The sequence below is a fragment of the Canis lupus genome, chromosome 1 (genome assembly GCF_003254725.2).
Source record: "Canis lupus dingo isolate Sandy chromosome 1, ASM325472v2, whole genome shotgun sequence".
In the NCBI taxonomy this organism is placed as follows: domain Eukaryota; kingdom Metazoa; phylum Chordata; class Mammalia; order Carnivora; family Canidae; genus Canis; species Canis lupus.
In genome coordinates, this window is record NC_064243.1 from 74,786,244 (window position 1) to 74,804,110 (window position 17,867).

Consider the following 17,867-nt stretch of genomic DNA (forward strand, 5'->3'; position numbering starts at 1 on the left):
AAAAATAATAATCTAAGGAAGGAAAAAAGATATTACACAAGTAAGCAATAAAGAAACAAGAGAATTATAGACAATAATAACTGTTCTGAAGAAAATGGAACATGATAATGGCTGCCTAGTGGCCACTGATGACCAAACAACCAACTAGCCAACCAACCAACCAATCAACTAACCAAATAACCAACCAACTAACCAAAGCCATGCGATGACCGTTGGGAAGTGCATGCCTTATAGAGGGAACCACAGATATAAGGGCTGTGAGACGAAAATAAGCCTGGAGCATGCAAGAGAAAGTTAAGAGAGACAGGTGAGACAGATGAGGACAGGGTGTGAGGTGAAGTCAGAGACACAGACAAGGGCAAGATATGCAGGGCCCTTTCACCACCATGAGGAGCTGAGCTTTTATAATATAAGTTTTCTTACACTCACATTGGGAAGACTCTGAGATAATAAGAGTGATCTGATTTGTGCTTTTCAAAAGTCACTCAGGCTGCTGTATGAAGAAAAGCCAGAATATCACGAGATGGGGGAGGAGGGACAGGATGTGGAGGTCATCCAGGAACGAGCAACTGTCTTAAACTTCCTCTGTGGAGGGCCAGATACTAAATATTCCCAGCTTTGCAGGCCATGCAGTCTTGCTACAGCTTCTCCAGCCACCACTGTAGCATCAAAGTAGCCACAGACACTATGTAAATGGGCATGACTGCGTTCTAATAAAACTATATTTTTTATGGACACTGATATTTGAACTTCATCAAATTGTCACATGTCATGAAATGTCATTCTCCTTTTCATTTTACTTCAAACCACTTAAAGTTTTTTGTTTTTTTTTTAATATTCTTAGTCTGCAGATGGCACAAAACCAGGGCGTGAGCCTACTTGGCCCAAGGACCACAGTTTGCCCATCCATGCGTCAGCCTGCAGTGGTGGCCATGGAGGTGAGGAGATACGGTTTATAAGGTGGCAGAGCTCACGGCACATGGGACTGGGTGTAGGTGACAGGGAAGCGAAGAATGAGGTACACTGCTGGCCTTTGATCTGAATAGCTGACAAACCAACCCCACCAGAGTCCTGGGGCTCAGGCATGCCCCGTCAGTGGCTCCTCCCTGCATGGTAAACCTAACTCCTGGCTCAGTGTTTCAAAACTGCACGACCAGGACGCCTGGGTGGTTCAGTGGTTGAGCGTCTGCCTTTGGCTCAGGTCATGATCCCAGGGCCCTGGGAATGAGTCCCATGTTGGGCTCCCTGCAGAGGGCTCGCTTCTCCCTCTGCTGTGTCTCTGCCTCTCTCTGTGTGTGTCTCATGAACAAATATATAAAATCTTTAAAAAACAAAAACAAAAATATGCACAACCTGGCAGAACCACCTCGCTGGCCGTGCTTCTGACTGCCGCCCTTCACACACCTTACCCTCCAGTCTAAGCCTCCTTCCAGTCTGCAAGCTCTTGTGCACACACCCTAAACCCCTGCCTTTCACTTCCTCTTGGTCTAAATGCCAGCCCTCCCGCACAGCTGGAAAATGCCCCAGCCCCACAAAGACGTGCTGGCTCTCCCAGCAGGAAGGAGGGGGAGCCCCTGCCCCTCTGTGTCCAATCTCACATCCCACGGCTTCTCTACCTGTATCCTAGCTGCTGGTATGGTAATCCTTCACAGCTCAGAGCTCTGACCAAAGGATAAACTCCTAAAGGACACACCTGCTATACATTCATATTTTTCTATCTTTCCACTGCCAGTCCCTCCCAGAACCTACGGGGTTCCTTAAATCTAGTGGGCAATGAGACTCTTCTTAAAATACTGAACAACATCAATTAATTAATTAATTAATTAATTAAAATACTGAACAAGACAGGTGTGAAGGTGCGGAAGATGGGAATAATGACTGGTGTCCCAGAATGAGACATTATTCTTCTAGTGATAATGTTTTAAAGGACAGACATTTAATTTCTTTTTAAAGATTTTATTTATTTATTCAGAGAGAGAGAGAGAGAGAGAGAGGCAGAGACACAGGCAGAGGGAGAAGCAGGCTCCATGAAGGGAGCCCGACGTGGGACTCGATCCTGGATCTTTGGGATCACACCCTGGACTGAAGGCGGAGCTAAACTGCTGAGCCACCCGGGCTGCGCAAAGGACAGACATTTAAAGTAAGAATCCCTAGCAATTAAAGCAGTGCATAAAAGGGGAAGCCAGTAAGTCAGAGGCTACATAGCATGTTTATCACTTCTCTTAAACCTTTCTGTGAATTTGAGATGCCTGGGTGGCTCAGTGGTTTAGTCCTGCATCGAGTCCTGGGATCGGGTCCTGCATCGGGCTCCCCATATGGAGCCTGCTTCTCCCTCTGCCTGTGTCTCTGCCTCTCTCTCTGTGTCTCTCATGAATAAATTAGTAAAATCTTTAAAAACAAAAACAAAACAAAACCTTTCTGTGACTTACCCCAAACATCAACAGCCCATTCACACCTGAACAGTAAAAATGTCATGTTGTAAGACATGCACCCAAGCAGTTCTACTCCCCCAATATTTAAGCATCCAAAGGGCTCAGAGCCAATCTAGGAAATGACTATTTATCCACTCACCGAAAGATGTTCCCGACCGCTTTTGTCAGCAACATCTGTAGAAGGGATTTCGTTACTTCTGTTTGTGGTGTCCCCAATGTCATTTGCTGCAGTCCCGTAATCTTAAATTGGAGAAATGAGAAAGAAAAGGAACCATGAAGTTGTCACTGGGCTACCCACAAACAAGAGGCCACAGTATGACCCAAAACAATGAAGTGAGATAAATCCCGAAGATTCCAAGCCACTGACAGCCTAGCAGGGGAGGAGCATGACCCAGCTCTTGGGTTAAAGCCATTGCAGTGCTGGGATTGCATTGATGCTCAACTGTCATGCAACCCAGATCTTTCCACCACTGGTGTGGCAGTCAAATTCTAAACCGGGTTTTCCTTTGTAGGTAAGAATATATCCCCCCCCCCCTTTTTTTTATGAAGTCTTTAGTATAAATATGAAGGGGAATCAATAATCTAAGATTCATACATTTTAGACCTGGAAGGGCCTTCAGATATGGAATCTAACTGCCAGTTTTACAGTTGAAGAAAGTAATGTGAGCAAAGTTAAATGACTAAGCTAAGGTCAACTGGCAAGAAGGTGGAAGAGCCTAAACATGAAATAGACTTGAAATCAGTAATGCTGATTCCAGGGCAAATGCATCCTATTTGCGTAAGAGGAAGTCACTCAAGAGGGCCTATGGTCACAACATTGATGACAACTTGGGTGCACAGATGAACTTGTTTGAAAAGGTCTGAATTGCCAACATTTCAGTTTCTGATTTAATAGAGGGAGCTGCACCAACTCAATATTGAGAATTATGAGAAATGTCCTCATACACTGTGTCTCAAATGTCACTGCCATCCTCTGAATCAGTTTTCATCTATACAGATCATTTATTGGAAATCAATGATTGTTTTTTTGGGGAGGTGAAAGTTTTTATTAGTAATATTATGTATTAAATGTCATACAAAATTTTTTATTAACTTATTACAGACAATGTTGATTATAAATGTTTGGTATTTTTATTCTAAATAGATTTGGAGACTGAAATTTCCACCCTGAACAAACAACCTCATTAAGTCAGCCCTAGCTAAACTTCCCTCAGTAGGACTATCATGCTGACCTTGGGGCAACAAATTTAAATTATATTTATATTAGCAGAGTGTTCCTTGAATGTGAATAAGTAGTAACAGAAAAAGCATCTATTTTCTGTTTACTGTTTTATTCTTAACACCAAAACTACATTGTCACCATTTTCATTGTAAGTATACTAGACCATTAATTTCAACCTAATAATAGAAATATCATCCATTGGCTAATTTTTTACCTTTTCATAGTCTAATGAGCCACTCATGCAAAATTATTCACTAAAGCATCGATAGTTTAATATCATGATATTTGGCCCAAAGATCCAAAGTGGGATCTGAGGCCAATGAGAAGATGGCATTTTTAAATTCTTGAAGTTACTGGAAAAGAGTCCAAAACATAATTTTAAATGGAAAATCAGAATTCAAACATACCTCTCTGTGACACAATTTGAGATACTTTTTCTTTAAGCCATATCAGGACAAAGAAAAACAAAAGTATGCAAATCACATGCACAAAATCATCCAAACCACAGCTTGAAGGAAACAAAGGTTGACATGCATAAAACAGGTAAAGACAATATAATCTCCCAGTTAAAATCTGCTCAAGTTAAATCCATGCACATATAACAAATATACAAATTTAGAATGAGTTCTTATAAAAAATAAAATGTCAATATGAACATAAAGTTAAAGATGGAATATTTAATAGAACAAGTGTATACATATCACATTTTAATCGATCTTTTAATCAGTCCTAAAATTTGAGCCAAGGCTGGAAATTGAGTCTGCCACTTTCCTAAACAGAAGCTTCTTGGTCATGAAGGTAGTTTGGAAATCTGTTCAAGATGGATTTTCACACCTGATCAAACATCCCTGGCATTCTATTAAAGTAGCAAAGTAGAGATGAGATATCCAGTTAAAAGCTTATGTAGTCCGCCTTCCAGCTTCTCCCTTTCCACATTCCTAAGAGAACCCCATATAATTCAAGGGGTTCAATGACATTCTCTAAGCAAGCTGATCTAAACTCCATGGTAGCTCCAGTTAGTCAAGGGTTTATCCATCCCTCTTATGTAATGGGAGCAAGAATGAACCATGACCCACTGAGTCTGGAATCAGATTCAAGGAGGGCTGACTGAGATCTCTGAGAGAGTTCCCTTTCTTTGGGACTGCTTTCCAATGCTGTTCCATTTCTCCCAACAATGTGAGTGACAGCATCGTCTTATGACCACAAAGGGAGCCAGCCTTTGGTGAAGTGGGCGCAGTGTGCAGGGGGCATGTAAAAATGAAAAACTTGGGGGCCTGATGACACGGTTGAGCTCCTGGTTTAACCAAACCTATAAACATGTCCTACTTTTGAGGCTCCTGTCTGTGAGCCAAACTTCCTTATTATACAAGAAACATAATTTTGAATTGGGTTTACTGTCAAAGCCAGAAACTGATACACCTCCCTTTTCTTGGTAGTCATGGCTTTTAAACAGGTAATTAGTTCCCAATTATAGAAACAAAATGTCTGTTACAGTGGAATGGATTTACTTCCAAGAACAGAGCATGAAAGAGAAAATGCTATTTACAAGCACTGTAAATATCAAGGGAAAACAGCCATCAATATTGAATGATTTTTGAAATATCATTGTGGCCTATGTAATGCTTAAAGGGTATATTTAACCGAGCTTAAAGGTTCTCTTTTAGTTGATTTAGCTCATTTTAGACGAACATTTTGAAAAAAATACAAATAAAGACAACGTGATAGCTACCTTCATAAATTACGTCGGGATAATTTGGGTTGGCACCTAAAAGGCAAAACAGAGCAGAGATTTGTAAGTATGCATTCAGAGTGAATACTAAGTATCCCCACTAAAATTAGTTAAATATATACTGGAGGTTTTATAGGGTTACAGGTTGCTTTATGGAACAGGTACATGAAACCTCAAGTCTTGATTTGCTTCTTCACATGAACCATTTCCTTCCCCAGCCCCCAAACCTCCATCCCTTCAAAAGAAAAGAAATGAATGAGGATAAATTACAAATGACTTTATAGCCAGAAAAACTTCAGCAATCAATGCATTATGACCGTTTCTAGTGTACAGTTGGCCATTTTAACTACAATCCCAGTACTTTATTCCAGAGACAGACAGATCATCCCCATACCACTTTAAACAACAAAAGATAAAACCTCTGACAGTTTGGGTATTACTTTCAAAGTGTATTTTGGCAGGTCTACTCACTTTCACAAACAATCAACCAGCCCGAATAATGGTATCTAATGCAGTTTTGCTCTCCACTTGGTGTTCAGAGCAGGTTGCCAAGGCTGAATAAACAAACCCTTTCTTTGCCTTTAATACAACATGGAAAAATAAATGGACTTTCTCCATTGAAATGATTTATGTAGAAGAGATTACACGTAAATGTTATGTCAGAGACAAATGCAAAAGTATATCCACTTAATTGGGGGGAGGGATGATTGTTTAATTACCAAGATGATCAGAATACTCTGTTGTCAAATATTCCCATGAAAATTTACAAAAGCGTTTAAAAAAATTTTTTTAAATAATTGTCAAGAAGAACCAGTGACAAAATCATCTGCTATTTACTCTCCAATCAGAACTACTGGGTCTCTATATGAAAGCCTACTTGGAAATAAAATTAAAATTTGATATAACATTGCGTGATTACAAAATAAATTTCCAAAGCTACTTTCTATGCTTTTGTCTTCACTTACTTACTTGTAAACTGTAAAGCTTATTCAGCTCTCATTTCACTTCTAAACCCTTTAGCAGAAAAATATCATTTAAGATAAGGGAAAATTTGAACCAATTTTCTGTTCAGGTTACTCCCTAGTAAATAACCAAAGGTAGCTTAAATGAAGAACCAAATAAAAATGGCCCTGATATTCAAATCCGAATTTTAACACAGTTCATGTCACAGAATATCTGTTATCAGGGGAAACATTAAGTGGATGGCTGTGTACATCGATTCAGGGATGCTGCAAACTGCGGAGCATTCCATGCTAAATGGGGGTGCCATCTAGACTATAGTCTACGTTAATGACACAGCCTGAAATTGTGCAGTGCACAACCTGTGTCGCCATATGAGATGGCCCTGTGTCAATTCATGCAAATTCACTGATTCCAGCATATTTCAATACCATTTTGAGTTTTATTATCCCAAACACCATTTCAAAGTAGTCTTGAGTTACAATATGTTAATATTTATTGTTAGAATTATTTGTAGTAGGTGTGACATTCTTGAGATGGGCCTTGAAAGCTGTCTTGCAGTTTGAAGGATGATTCAGTGGATAAAGCAGCATGAAATTCCTGTGGCAGTCCTAGTGATGTCATATGCGGGGCACCTACCCACGTGCTGAAATCCTTTCCCTTTGCAAAGTCCCTGAGCCGCATGGGTATCCTGTCACTGTGAGGATTTCCTACTAAAGGAAAGGTTCTAGTATCCCAAGGGAGCAAGTCATTCTTTGAACTGCTCAGTAATCCATTACTTTACAAGATCCCACTCTGGCCTCCTCCTCACTATGCCCTCTATACACAAGTCTGCATCTGCAAGGATACTTGCCCACCAGAGTCCACACTCTACTTCTAGACTTCACTCCAGGACCCAGGACCCAGGCCACAAGACCCAGGGCCCAGATTTCCTTCCCCATACACCCCAAACATACTTCCTAGGACTAGCTAGCTTTTTCTCCACATCTGTCAGCCCACAGGTGGCCACACCACCAGTATGAGCACCTTTTGACCCAAGACTCCAGGGAGGGGTAAGGGCCGAGCAAGGGCAGGTGAGTGAGGGTGTCCACATGCCCACTCACTGCTTCTCACATATCTTTCATCATGTAGTCATAGGCACAGGGCAGGGGCTATGGCTAGGAACCAGCTCTACCAAAACCACTACCTTCCAGCATGGACCTCCAAGAATCTGGGAGAATTCGATCCTCAAACCCAGTCTTCCAGGTCATTATAAACATATAGTTGCCAAAGTAGGAAGACCAAAAATACTGTTTTTTAAGGATTCATTAACTCAATTCAATTTTTTAAAGTTATTTGGATATAAAGATACAGACTTTCATTTGGACTAGGTTGGCCATCCCAGACTGCTTGAGATTGAGGGCATTCCTGAGACAGTGAACTTTAGGTTTTAAAACTGGGATAGTCCCAGGCAAATCCTTGCAGTTTGTCCAGGAAGAAGGGTTTTCCCCAAACATAGGACTTTTAGTGTGAAAACTAGGACTCACCAGTCACCCTGATTTGTTCTTAAGCCCTCAGGGACCCACATACAGTTGCCACCTGCCCTTAGACATGCAATCCCATAAAAGAAAAAAGGCTGAGGATTCAGAGCCAGATGTATCTAGACCATGCATTGGAAGGGCTGCAGTGAAAATGCCTGACGTTCAGGTATAATTGAGTTTGTCACAGAAAGGGAACACCTCAACACATTACTCACACGGGGCCCCTGGGAACATCCAGAACATCGAATCAGTTCAATGCAGCAAATGTTAGGTATAGAAAAAGGATTTGAGATGGGAGCAAAAGTAAATAGGTTAGCCCATAATCTGGAAAACTCACCTTTTGCCAGACTTACAATTCATATGAGCACACGCCTTTCCCACCAAGTACAGCAGCAAAACCCTTAGGTCACGTCTACACTTTCTGAAAAGGACTACATTTTCCTAACTTCATTTTCTCAAATGTATGAGAAGAGCAGTCACTTTATATTCACTGTCCGAAATACTCAAATTTAGTGCAGGATTATGAAACTCACAGAAAGACAATGTGGGCAGAACAGTCATGTGGTTCTTACTTCCCTCTCCTGACCATACTACACTATGTCTGATGAGGACATAAAGCACAGTAAAGAAATGCCTCTTCGGCAAAGGTTTAGGAAGCCCAACACATGGAAAGACACACAGATCCAGAGTTTATGTCAAGCAAGGGTCATAGTACTCTAGCGAAACCTGGTTCACCAAACACAGTATTTTGCTTCTAGCAACTTCTCGGTCAAGCTAACCTTCCACGGTGTTTATACTTCGACAGTAGGTAGTTATTAACATCACGTTAAAGGCAAACACAGGACAAAGTCACCCCTTCCTTTTCAGACCTCTGGCAATGGTCATTTTGTGAAAATACCCTGTCATTTTTAAGTCTAATTTCAAACTGATTCCTTTCATTTAGTTTAAATATGCTAAAGTTAGAAACACCTGTTTGAGATATTCAAGACGAAAAGGCAGGCAAGGAAAGGCAGACACTGACTTTGAGGGAGAAAAGCCAAAGAAAAATGAATGAAAGATAAAGGAACAATGTGCTTGTAAGGGGGATGTGAGCAGAGCTGTGCTCCCTGGAATACCATCCTGGTAGCTCATCAAGCAAGAAATCTCAGACTGAGGCACCAGGAGGTGGCATCCAACCCTAAAACTTCATGTTGAAAACCACCATAATAAAATATGGAAATTTCTGGAATAAAATATTGAAACCCAGGAACTCCGTCAACCCCATGCCATTCCAAACAAGCATCAGCCACCCGCCAGCTCACTCTATCTGGAAACAGTGGCTCCTCCCCCACCCAAAAAAGGTGTCTGCCACACACAAATTGTTGCCTGTCTCATGTTTTGATTCTGTTTTCTGAAAAGTTTGCTGAGGTGTTGGTGGGTGCTACATGCCTGTGTGCTTTGTTCTGAACCTCAGGCATGTTGTCAGGAATTTGGGGACCAGGACCAACAGGTACAGAGCACAGCACACCGGACTGTGGCCACACCCGCACTCCTGACCAAGCTCTGGATAGCACATGGGATGTCTGCGCCTCCAAACAACAGAGCTTAGAGCATTCAGGCTTCTAACAGTGGATGGTAAAATCCCTTTCTCCCCAAAAATATCAAACCAAAGTACTTCACCATCCTTTACCTCCATGTTCAACACCTTTAAAGGGAAGACACTAGCTTCTCTATTCTAAGCTGTTACAGCTCATGAGTAAATCTTATGAGTCTACACAAGTCTTCATGAGTAAAACTCCATGACTTTTTCACTGTAGGATTCTACAGTTAAGAGATAAAGAAACATTGTGGGAAAGTGGGTAGGTTTCCCCTTCCGTCCTGCTGCATAGATAAAAATGATGGTGGAGGCCAGAAGACACATCTGCTTCTTTCTTTCTACTTCTAGTCCCTCTCTAATGCCCTTAAAAAAAAAGAAAAAGAAAAAGAGAAAAAAAGAAAGAAGAAAGAAAGAAAGAAAGAAAGAAAGAAAGAAAGAAAGAAAGACAAAAAAAGACTTCTCTCTCAATTCTATTTTCAGACTCTGTTTAGTGTGATCATTAGACATATTTCAAAGAATTCCAAATGATAGCAAAAGATTCATTCTTTTCAAATCAACCGTCCTTGGTTTGTCAATAGTGGGGTCTAACTCATGGCAGTCCCTCCTTCTAATTTCCAGATCCTTTTCCTCTTCCTTCTCTGACTGGCAGGCTGAACTCAGGGCCCCAACACACTGGGGGCTCAGATGTCTGGGTTTCATTTTTGGCTGAACTACTATGCAGCATCAGGGGGCTCTTCACTTTTCCTGTGACAAAGGAATGTTCCATACCTCAGGAGAGGATAATAGCATTGGCTCTGGCAACTCAGCAGGAGCCTCGGGAAGCGTAATTAATTAACATTAGTACTCTTGAGACATAAAGTACTATTTAAGTATAAATCTTAATTATCATGATTATTACGAGCCTATAGCCAAACCATACTCTTCGCGGTTATTTAAGGCAGAAAAGCAGGTCAAACATTCTTTCCTTTCCCTCCCAGGACAAGACATGGGTCCTGACAAATGGCCAAAGAGCAAGTCGTCGGGGGCTTTATATTCTCTTAATGTGCAACATTTGGAGAAATTTCCTCTCCCTACATTCTTTGGCCCAAGTATACCAAATCTAAATCTGCCAGTTTGAGGGCAATTCTAAGTGCTGCAGAGAGCGCTGGTTCATCCAGACGTCATGAATCTTTTGATAAAACAGCACAAATGAGAAGCTGTGGGGAGAACTCTTCCAATATTTATACTTTGTTCCTGACGCATATTTTGCATACGAGACAACTGCTCCCGAATTAGGAAGCATAAGTCACTAACTCCCACCGCTTGTGTGAATGAGCATTCTTGAGCTGTGACATTCTTCCTGAATGAGTGGGCCATAGAGAGACTCTTTATGTACTGCCTGAAGAATGGGAAGCTTTGGAGCACGGGTTTTCTATCACTTAGTGCTCTGGTAGGTCCATGCCAAGCCTACAGTATTAATCACTTGGGTGAGATTTTAATCAAAGAATCTGCTCTTAAACAATCAACGTGTTCCAATTATAGAAATATCTGGCCTAGACAATTATTGAAACTCACACTATCTGATCCGAAGATGCTAGCAAAGGCCCCAGGTTTCCTCCTGATTACACCCACAAGTAATCTCTCGGCCATTAATTTCTGCTTACACTTCTCAAAAAGACACGCTCATCCCTTCTAACCTTCACTCAGTCTCCATGCACACTTTTGTGTTCACAAGAGTGCTTCTCTGTACATAGGACTGAATGCCAATGACAGCCACATAGTGGATCGCTGTCATCTCAGAGAAGTCTTATTTCTGGCCTCGAAGTAGAATTTTTGGAGCCTCTCCAGACAGGCCCGTGCTTCCTACATGCATGCTACACCAGGGCTCTACTTTATCCAGTCTCCCTAAGCCTCCTTAAGCCACATATTGAATTCATCTTACTTTTTGCCAAACCCAATTAGAGTGCATCTCTGTGCACAAACTATTCTGTATTGTTATCATTATTACTCATCAATGTCCTCAAGGAGTTAGTGAGACCATCTTGGTGGATGCCTGTGCAGTTCCTCCAGTGGCTTCTCCCAGGTTCTGCAGGTCGGAAGGGAACTACCCTCACTACTCAAAGTGTGATCTGGGATCTGCAGCATCTACATCAGCTGGGAGCTTGTCAGAGATGTGGCATCTGAGACCCTTCCCCAAATTTATGAAATCAGAACCTGTGTCTTAGCAGGATCTCCAGTAAAGCTATGCTCATTAAATTTTGAGAAGTCCTAACTTTCAAGTCCATCAGAAGTTTGACCAAAGTCAAAAGGCCTAGTGGACATAGAGGATGGCAATTTTACAATGAAGCATAAAGCAGACCTAAAAATAACTAGAAACCCAAGTACGGGGCAGTGGGGGGGGGGGAGTATTCTGTGGCAGTGACTGCGACAAAGGGAAGGGGTAAGGGCAGGAGAATGTTTAGTCCCCAGTGATATACCTCTGAGCCCATCCTGAATGGGGATTGGGGAGGTGAGGGAGAAAAGGAGCTTACATTTAACGCTCCTCTCCAGGAACTAAACTGTGACTTAGTTTTCTTCTTAGAGCACCAAGTCTAGAAAGTTCTTATGTAATCAAGTGGCAGAGTCCTGAGGTCTTCTCTGGGCACACCCAAGCCTCTAGATGAGGAAGACATAGCCATGCTGAGAGAAAAATACTTCTGGACAGAAAGTTCCTCCCTAATGGCCACAGAGGACAAACACAAAGGGAAGTGAGGAAGGGTACGTTGGTGATTATACTCATGTGTGTCTGCCTAAGCAAAGGATAACACTGCAGAATTCACAAAGGAAATGGCTGAGATCTGGATCCATGTCCTTGAAACCTCTGCTTCACACTGAGACTTCCAGAGGTCCCAAAGAGGACATGACAAAGGTGCTCATACAGGACTGACACAGTAGTTTCTATGTAGCCATGGGGCCTCCACAGCAGCACTCTGAGAACCCAAATTGAGTTCCCTTCAGGCAGAAGGCTCTGAGGACAAATGCCTGACCCCTGCCAGCAAAGGCTAAAGCAACCTGTGGTGGTAAGATGCAGGTGATATTTGAGTTCCACCTGTAAGCCCAGAGGTATTGGGATGAAGGGTCACAAGGACTCCCGGTGGACTAGACAGAGGCAGCATGAGAGAAAATCTGCCTTGACCACAGCCCCAAGGGGAGAGGGGCCTTAGCAACATAAAGCTGCATTCCTTGGTGTTGAGAAAGGAGATGCTTCCACCAGCTGGAATAGAGACACGTTTGCTTATTGTCATGAAACTGCAAGAGAGGGGACCAGAGAAAGAGAAACTGCCAAGATCCCATAATGCTAGCCAGGAAGGTTTGTGAATCAGCAGTGAGCACACCCAGGTCCCAAGAGAAAAAGCCACCAGCAAGGACATCTGCCTGCCTACCACCCTGGCTCTGGGCCCACTGACTTCTACTTGGGCAACTAAGGGCCCGAACTCTCCTTAGCCAGCTCCAGCCCCCACCCCCATCCCGCCAGCCTGAACTAGCAGAGGAGAGAAAATTGGCCCTTAAATTAAGTCCAGGGCTTTGAATTGTAACTCAGAAAGGACGTGCTATTTTTCAATTGAGATTTTTGTCTGCAATCTAAAGTGTCCAAAGGACTGTCTGTTACTCAACAATGAGCAGAAAAATCTTACTTGGGTCAGGGCTCTCACTCAGACCAGGGACTCTCCTCTCACCTCTGGTTGCACACTGGAGTCACCAGGGATTTTTTTTTTTTTTTAACCAGGGTTCTTAAAAATAGAAAATGCCAGAGCCCAAGCCTCATCCGGGAGTCACTGAATCAGAATTCTAGAGGTTGGTCCTAGAAATGTGTGCTAATTAATGAAATAACGATTAAAACTCCCCAGTTGATTTCAATGACCAACGAGGAGGCAGGAGCAGGGCAATAGTGTTCACTAGCCAGAGGAGACTATTCCTAATGAAGGAATGTTCGAGGGACAATGGAAAATAGAAATGAAATAAAATTAGTTTGGTTGTTATAAGCTGCATTCCTCAGTATACTGGAAAGGCAAATGCCATGGTTCTCTAGATTTCATTTGGAAGCTACAAGTTGAGTTTTGTGCTTTAAATGTGACCCAAACTTGACCAGTGCTGAGTTCAGTTCTACATGTGGGATCCAAAATGATTAATCTGGTGTCTGGAGTTTGAGAAAGTCCCCCTTCCTTTTTTGGTCACTAGCCAGGTTGCCAGTGACTAACAGATGGGAAGACACTGGCTTGGTGTCTGGGATCCTGCTGATATTGCAAGGTCTGATAACACCTGTCCTTCTTCATTAGCACCCTGGCTGAGTCTGGTGTCAGAGTCTGCAAGGTCCTGGCACTCTGGAGAGACACTGTATGGGGAATCTCTACCAACAGCCTCACATCCTCACACCCTGTGGCTGGCATCCTCTTGACCTGGCTGGTACTAGATCCAGGTCTTTTGGCCTATCGTTTCTCCAAGCAGAAGGCAGCAGGGTGTCTACTGCCACGGTCAGGTTTTCTGTACCACATGGTATGAGAGCCCATCAGGACTAGAACTACATTCAATCGGTCCATCTTCTCCATCAAAAAGCTCACCAACTCTTGTATTAGGGACTTTCTCTTTCTTTGTTTTTATTTCTGTTTAATTTCTTTCAGCACTCTTCATTTTCTATCTACAAATAGACAGTGAATTCCCATGCCATGGGACTATCCCATTTCTGAGCTAAATGAGGAAGGCACACCCTGAAGATGGCAGACAGAGCTGCCATTTTAATTTTCCTGGCCGGATATGGAAAAGCAACCCACTTCACCCATCAGAGGCCTCCTGCTTCCTCATGAGTCAGGAAACTTGCAGTGAAAAAAAAAAATCTCATCAAAACAACTGGGAAGAAAGTAGCTGAAACATCTTATCAAAAAGATCTGTAAGAACTAAACTTCTTACCAATTACTATGTGACACCAACAGAAATACCGAAGGAATGTAAACCCACGTTTGACCTGTCATCCCAAACTGGTAGACTTCAGACCAGCAGGGAAATATATATGTATCTGCTATTTGTTTATTTTTCTTTATTAAAGGAGAGTAAGAGGGTAAGGAAGCAATTCTTTAAAAGGCCATTATCTGTATACTATGGCTACAAATCTCATAAATACCAAAGATTCTATCACACAAGCCAAGTGAGGTCAATCTCTAATTGGTCACACTGGTTTATGGCCCACTAGAGCCATTTATATCCACTATCACCCTGGGCCAAGTCTCTTTTATTTCCACTTTCATTTATTACTCCTGATAGCCAGTCCTTGAGTAAATACTTAAAGAGGAAAAAAAAATCACCCTTTTTAAAAATCAGATATATATTTTTTAAAGACTTGATAAAAACAAATGAACAAGAAGAAAGAACAACGTGTTTGTAAAATTAACCTCGACTTTTATTTTTGATAGATGATCATTTCCTTTAAAGGGAATATGTGAGACTCTCCAAGTTATTCTTACACGAGAAATCAATTCTTTCCTATCATTAGCTAAGTTAAAACTAAACAAAAATGATTGATAAAAATGAGGCCACATGGATAAGAAGAGTACAGCTCTACCAAATATTGGCACCACACAGAAATGTTCAAAAGAAAATACATCCACCTCTGTATTAAACAGAGGCTAGTAGTGGCTTTACTCTGGCAGCACTGAGCATCTATCAAAGCACACAGAAAATTTCTAAAACTTTCCAATGCCAGACCCTCACCCTGAATCAAGTTCACCTCCAACGGTTTCAAAAGGCAGCTGCTGGCAAAATTCAAATAAAGCCTGAAGTTTCGTTAATAATAATGCACCAATGTCAGTTTCTTCCTTTGGACAAAGGCAACCCTGCAATAATGAGAGACATTCACAATAGTAACAACTGGGTGAGGGGTGTCTGGGGACCCTGTGGTGTCTTTGCAGCTTCCCTAAACACCCAAAATCATTCACAAATAAAATATTTATTTAAAAACAAACATAAAGTGGTTGTCCCCAGGCAGAGGCTGTGGATTTCACTGTAAGGCTGTATTCCCCCAAACGCGAAGAAAGAAACAGTAATCTAGAGATTTACTATAGCAAATGTAGCCAAGCAGCTAAACTCTCAATGAAGACGAAGATTTAATGGAATAGACAACTGCCAGTGGTAGTCTGCTAAGGCATCCAAACGTAGCTTGTTTTATGTGCTCCTGAAAGGCTATTTGTAAATCAAATTCACATAATTCAAATGTTTTAAACATGCTCAGGAAGCTTGTGCATTTAAAAAGCTATTTAATAGATACCAGGGTAATATTGGGAGAGGCTTACTGTGTAACGAAATGACTGTACTCTCCATATTTGCTGAAGGTGGCTTCGCAAGCGTCATCTGTGTCCACGGGGCTGCCCAGCGAGCCCCGCAAGCTCATGCTGCCCATGTAGCCCCTGCCTCACAGGCCTCCAAGTCTCCTCCTTCCCTTTCCTCCACCATGCCATCTTTGTGCGGTTGTGATGAACTGAGGGCCACTATAGCGACTTCTATTCACACCCAGGCCCCAGTGCCCAAACAGGCCTCAACCTCCACAATGTTATCAGGTATCTGGGCATCAAGATCTAGAAAGTAAGAATACTCTACAAAACAACAGTATCTGAAGCAGATAAAGGCACGATGTTCGTCCCTGCCACTACTGGGGCTCACACTGGAATTCTCCTGCTGGCCGTGAAATGGACTCTTGATGCTGGCCATCCTTTTCCCAGTCCAAACCATTGGTCAAGAGGGGCCATTACCACTCCTATAAAGACAACTCAGGATCTGATAGAAGAATGCTTCCACTCCACCCAGGTATGCCACACATTCCAGGACCCTGGCTCCTCATCCACAGCAAGTGGGCATAACTCTAAATTCCAAACGGATAAGGAGCTAGGAAACAGATGCGCCATCCAAATACTGTCCACCAGTGCACAGGTTGCATGGGTTTTGCCATTAGGGGTAACAACATCATTTAACACTTGAAATAAAAATAATGTGTGCATCAGGCTACTGTTCATCCCCCCATCACCTCCTAGGGAGTATGAGTCCCTGCCCCTGGACTTGGCTTTGGCCTTACGGCTTCCACTGGCTGGTGGTATATGGCCTGAAGAGACCATGTGCCAGTACAGTAGCCAGGCCCTGAGAAGCCAAGCTTATTTCTAGTTGCCCTCTTGCCATCTCCACTGGCTACTAAGATGGAGGTCTCCTATGTAGCCACTACTTATTCACCTGCCCTCCAGAATCAAGACACACAGAACAAAACTGCCCCAGCTGACCCATAGCCAAGACTTAAATAATAATGTCTTAAGCCCCTGGTTTTGGAGGTGGTTTATTGTGGGCACCATTTTGTCAACAGTTGAGTTATATACCCAATCCTCTCCCCAGATGCAAAAGCATCAGATACTCACCATCATCAATTCCAGGCCAGCCCATGAAGTGAGCAGAAATCTGTTTCTCATCTTTCCCATACTCATTCTTGGCTACTAACTTGTAGTCCCCATTGTTCATGTGAGTGGGATTATCCAGCTGGAGGCAGCCATGGTACTCCGTGTGATTGGTAACATGGATTTTAGTACAGATGTATTTGGACTCATTCAATATTGCCCCGTTATAGAACCACTGAAGCGCTGGTTTGGGGTTGCCTTTCACAGTGAATGGAATGCACCAGTGGTGGTCTGAGGTTGGAGATTCGAGAAATGTGATAGTTGGAGCAACTAAATTGAAAAAGAAAGAGTTAATAGCATCAGAAAACTCAGATTTCTCCCCATCTCCAGATTTCTGTGTCATCAATAAGGGGTTTTATTCAATGACTGTTTGGTTTCAGAAAATACAGGACCAGCAACTCTGGAATCCATCAATATTTTGAGTCATCATCAAGGTTGATTGAACTCTCAACAGAGAGCTTCAAAGAGACTCCTTTCCCTATACTTAAGACCTATGAATCATAGTCATTTTTCAAATCTATTCAGTGTGAGAACCAACTCCGAATAGATTGCAGAGATTTCTGACAGCAGAAAGAGTTCATTTGAAGTCAATTTTGGTTTTGAATAAATATGCCTTGATATTATGTAGATTCATCACCAAAACGCTGAGGGCCACTATTTTTATGTACTTCACCAAGCAACAGAATTACTGACAAAAATGACTTTGGAAATCTTGCTGGAAGCCCAGATCTCACGTAATTTATCTAAAACATATCAAATTGACCAATGCCATGAATGGTCCTACCAGTGCTGATTCATTATTATAAAGTAGGATCAATTGGTACTTTTCACCAATTGCCAATAGTAAATGCTCTTTAAAAGCATCACCTTTTGAGGTGCCTGGAGGATTCAGTCGGTTAAGCATCTGACTCTTGATTTCGGTTCAGATCAATGATCGCAGGGTCCTAAGACTAAGCCCCACATTGGATTGAGTCCCAGTGCACTCA

The 17,867-nt window shown here is 42.3% G+C and overlaps 1 protein-coding gene across 14 annotated transcripts in view; it reads right to left on the minus strand.

The window, feature by feature from the left end:
- NTRK2 (neurotrophic receptor tyrosine kinase 2) overlaps window positions 1–17,867 on the minus strand; it is a 329,075-nt gene that overhangs the window by 259,309 nt on the left and 51,899 nt on the right. For all 14 annotated transcript variants that reach the window (XM_049116166.1, XM_025423180.3, XM_025423181.3 and 11 more), the window contains 3 exons: window positions 16,846–17,151; window positions 5,384–5,419; window positions 2,572–2,672 (listed from right to left, as the gene is read on the minus strand). In XM_049116166.1, coding sequence (XP_048972123.1) covers window positions 2,572–2,672; window positions 5,384–5,419; window positions 16,846–17,151 — 443 coding nt within the window. The remainder of the gene's footprint in view (window positions 1–2,571; window positions 2,673–5,383; window positions 5,420–16,845; window positions 17,152–17,867) is intronic.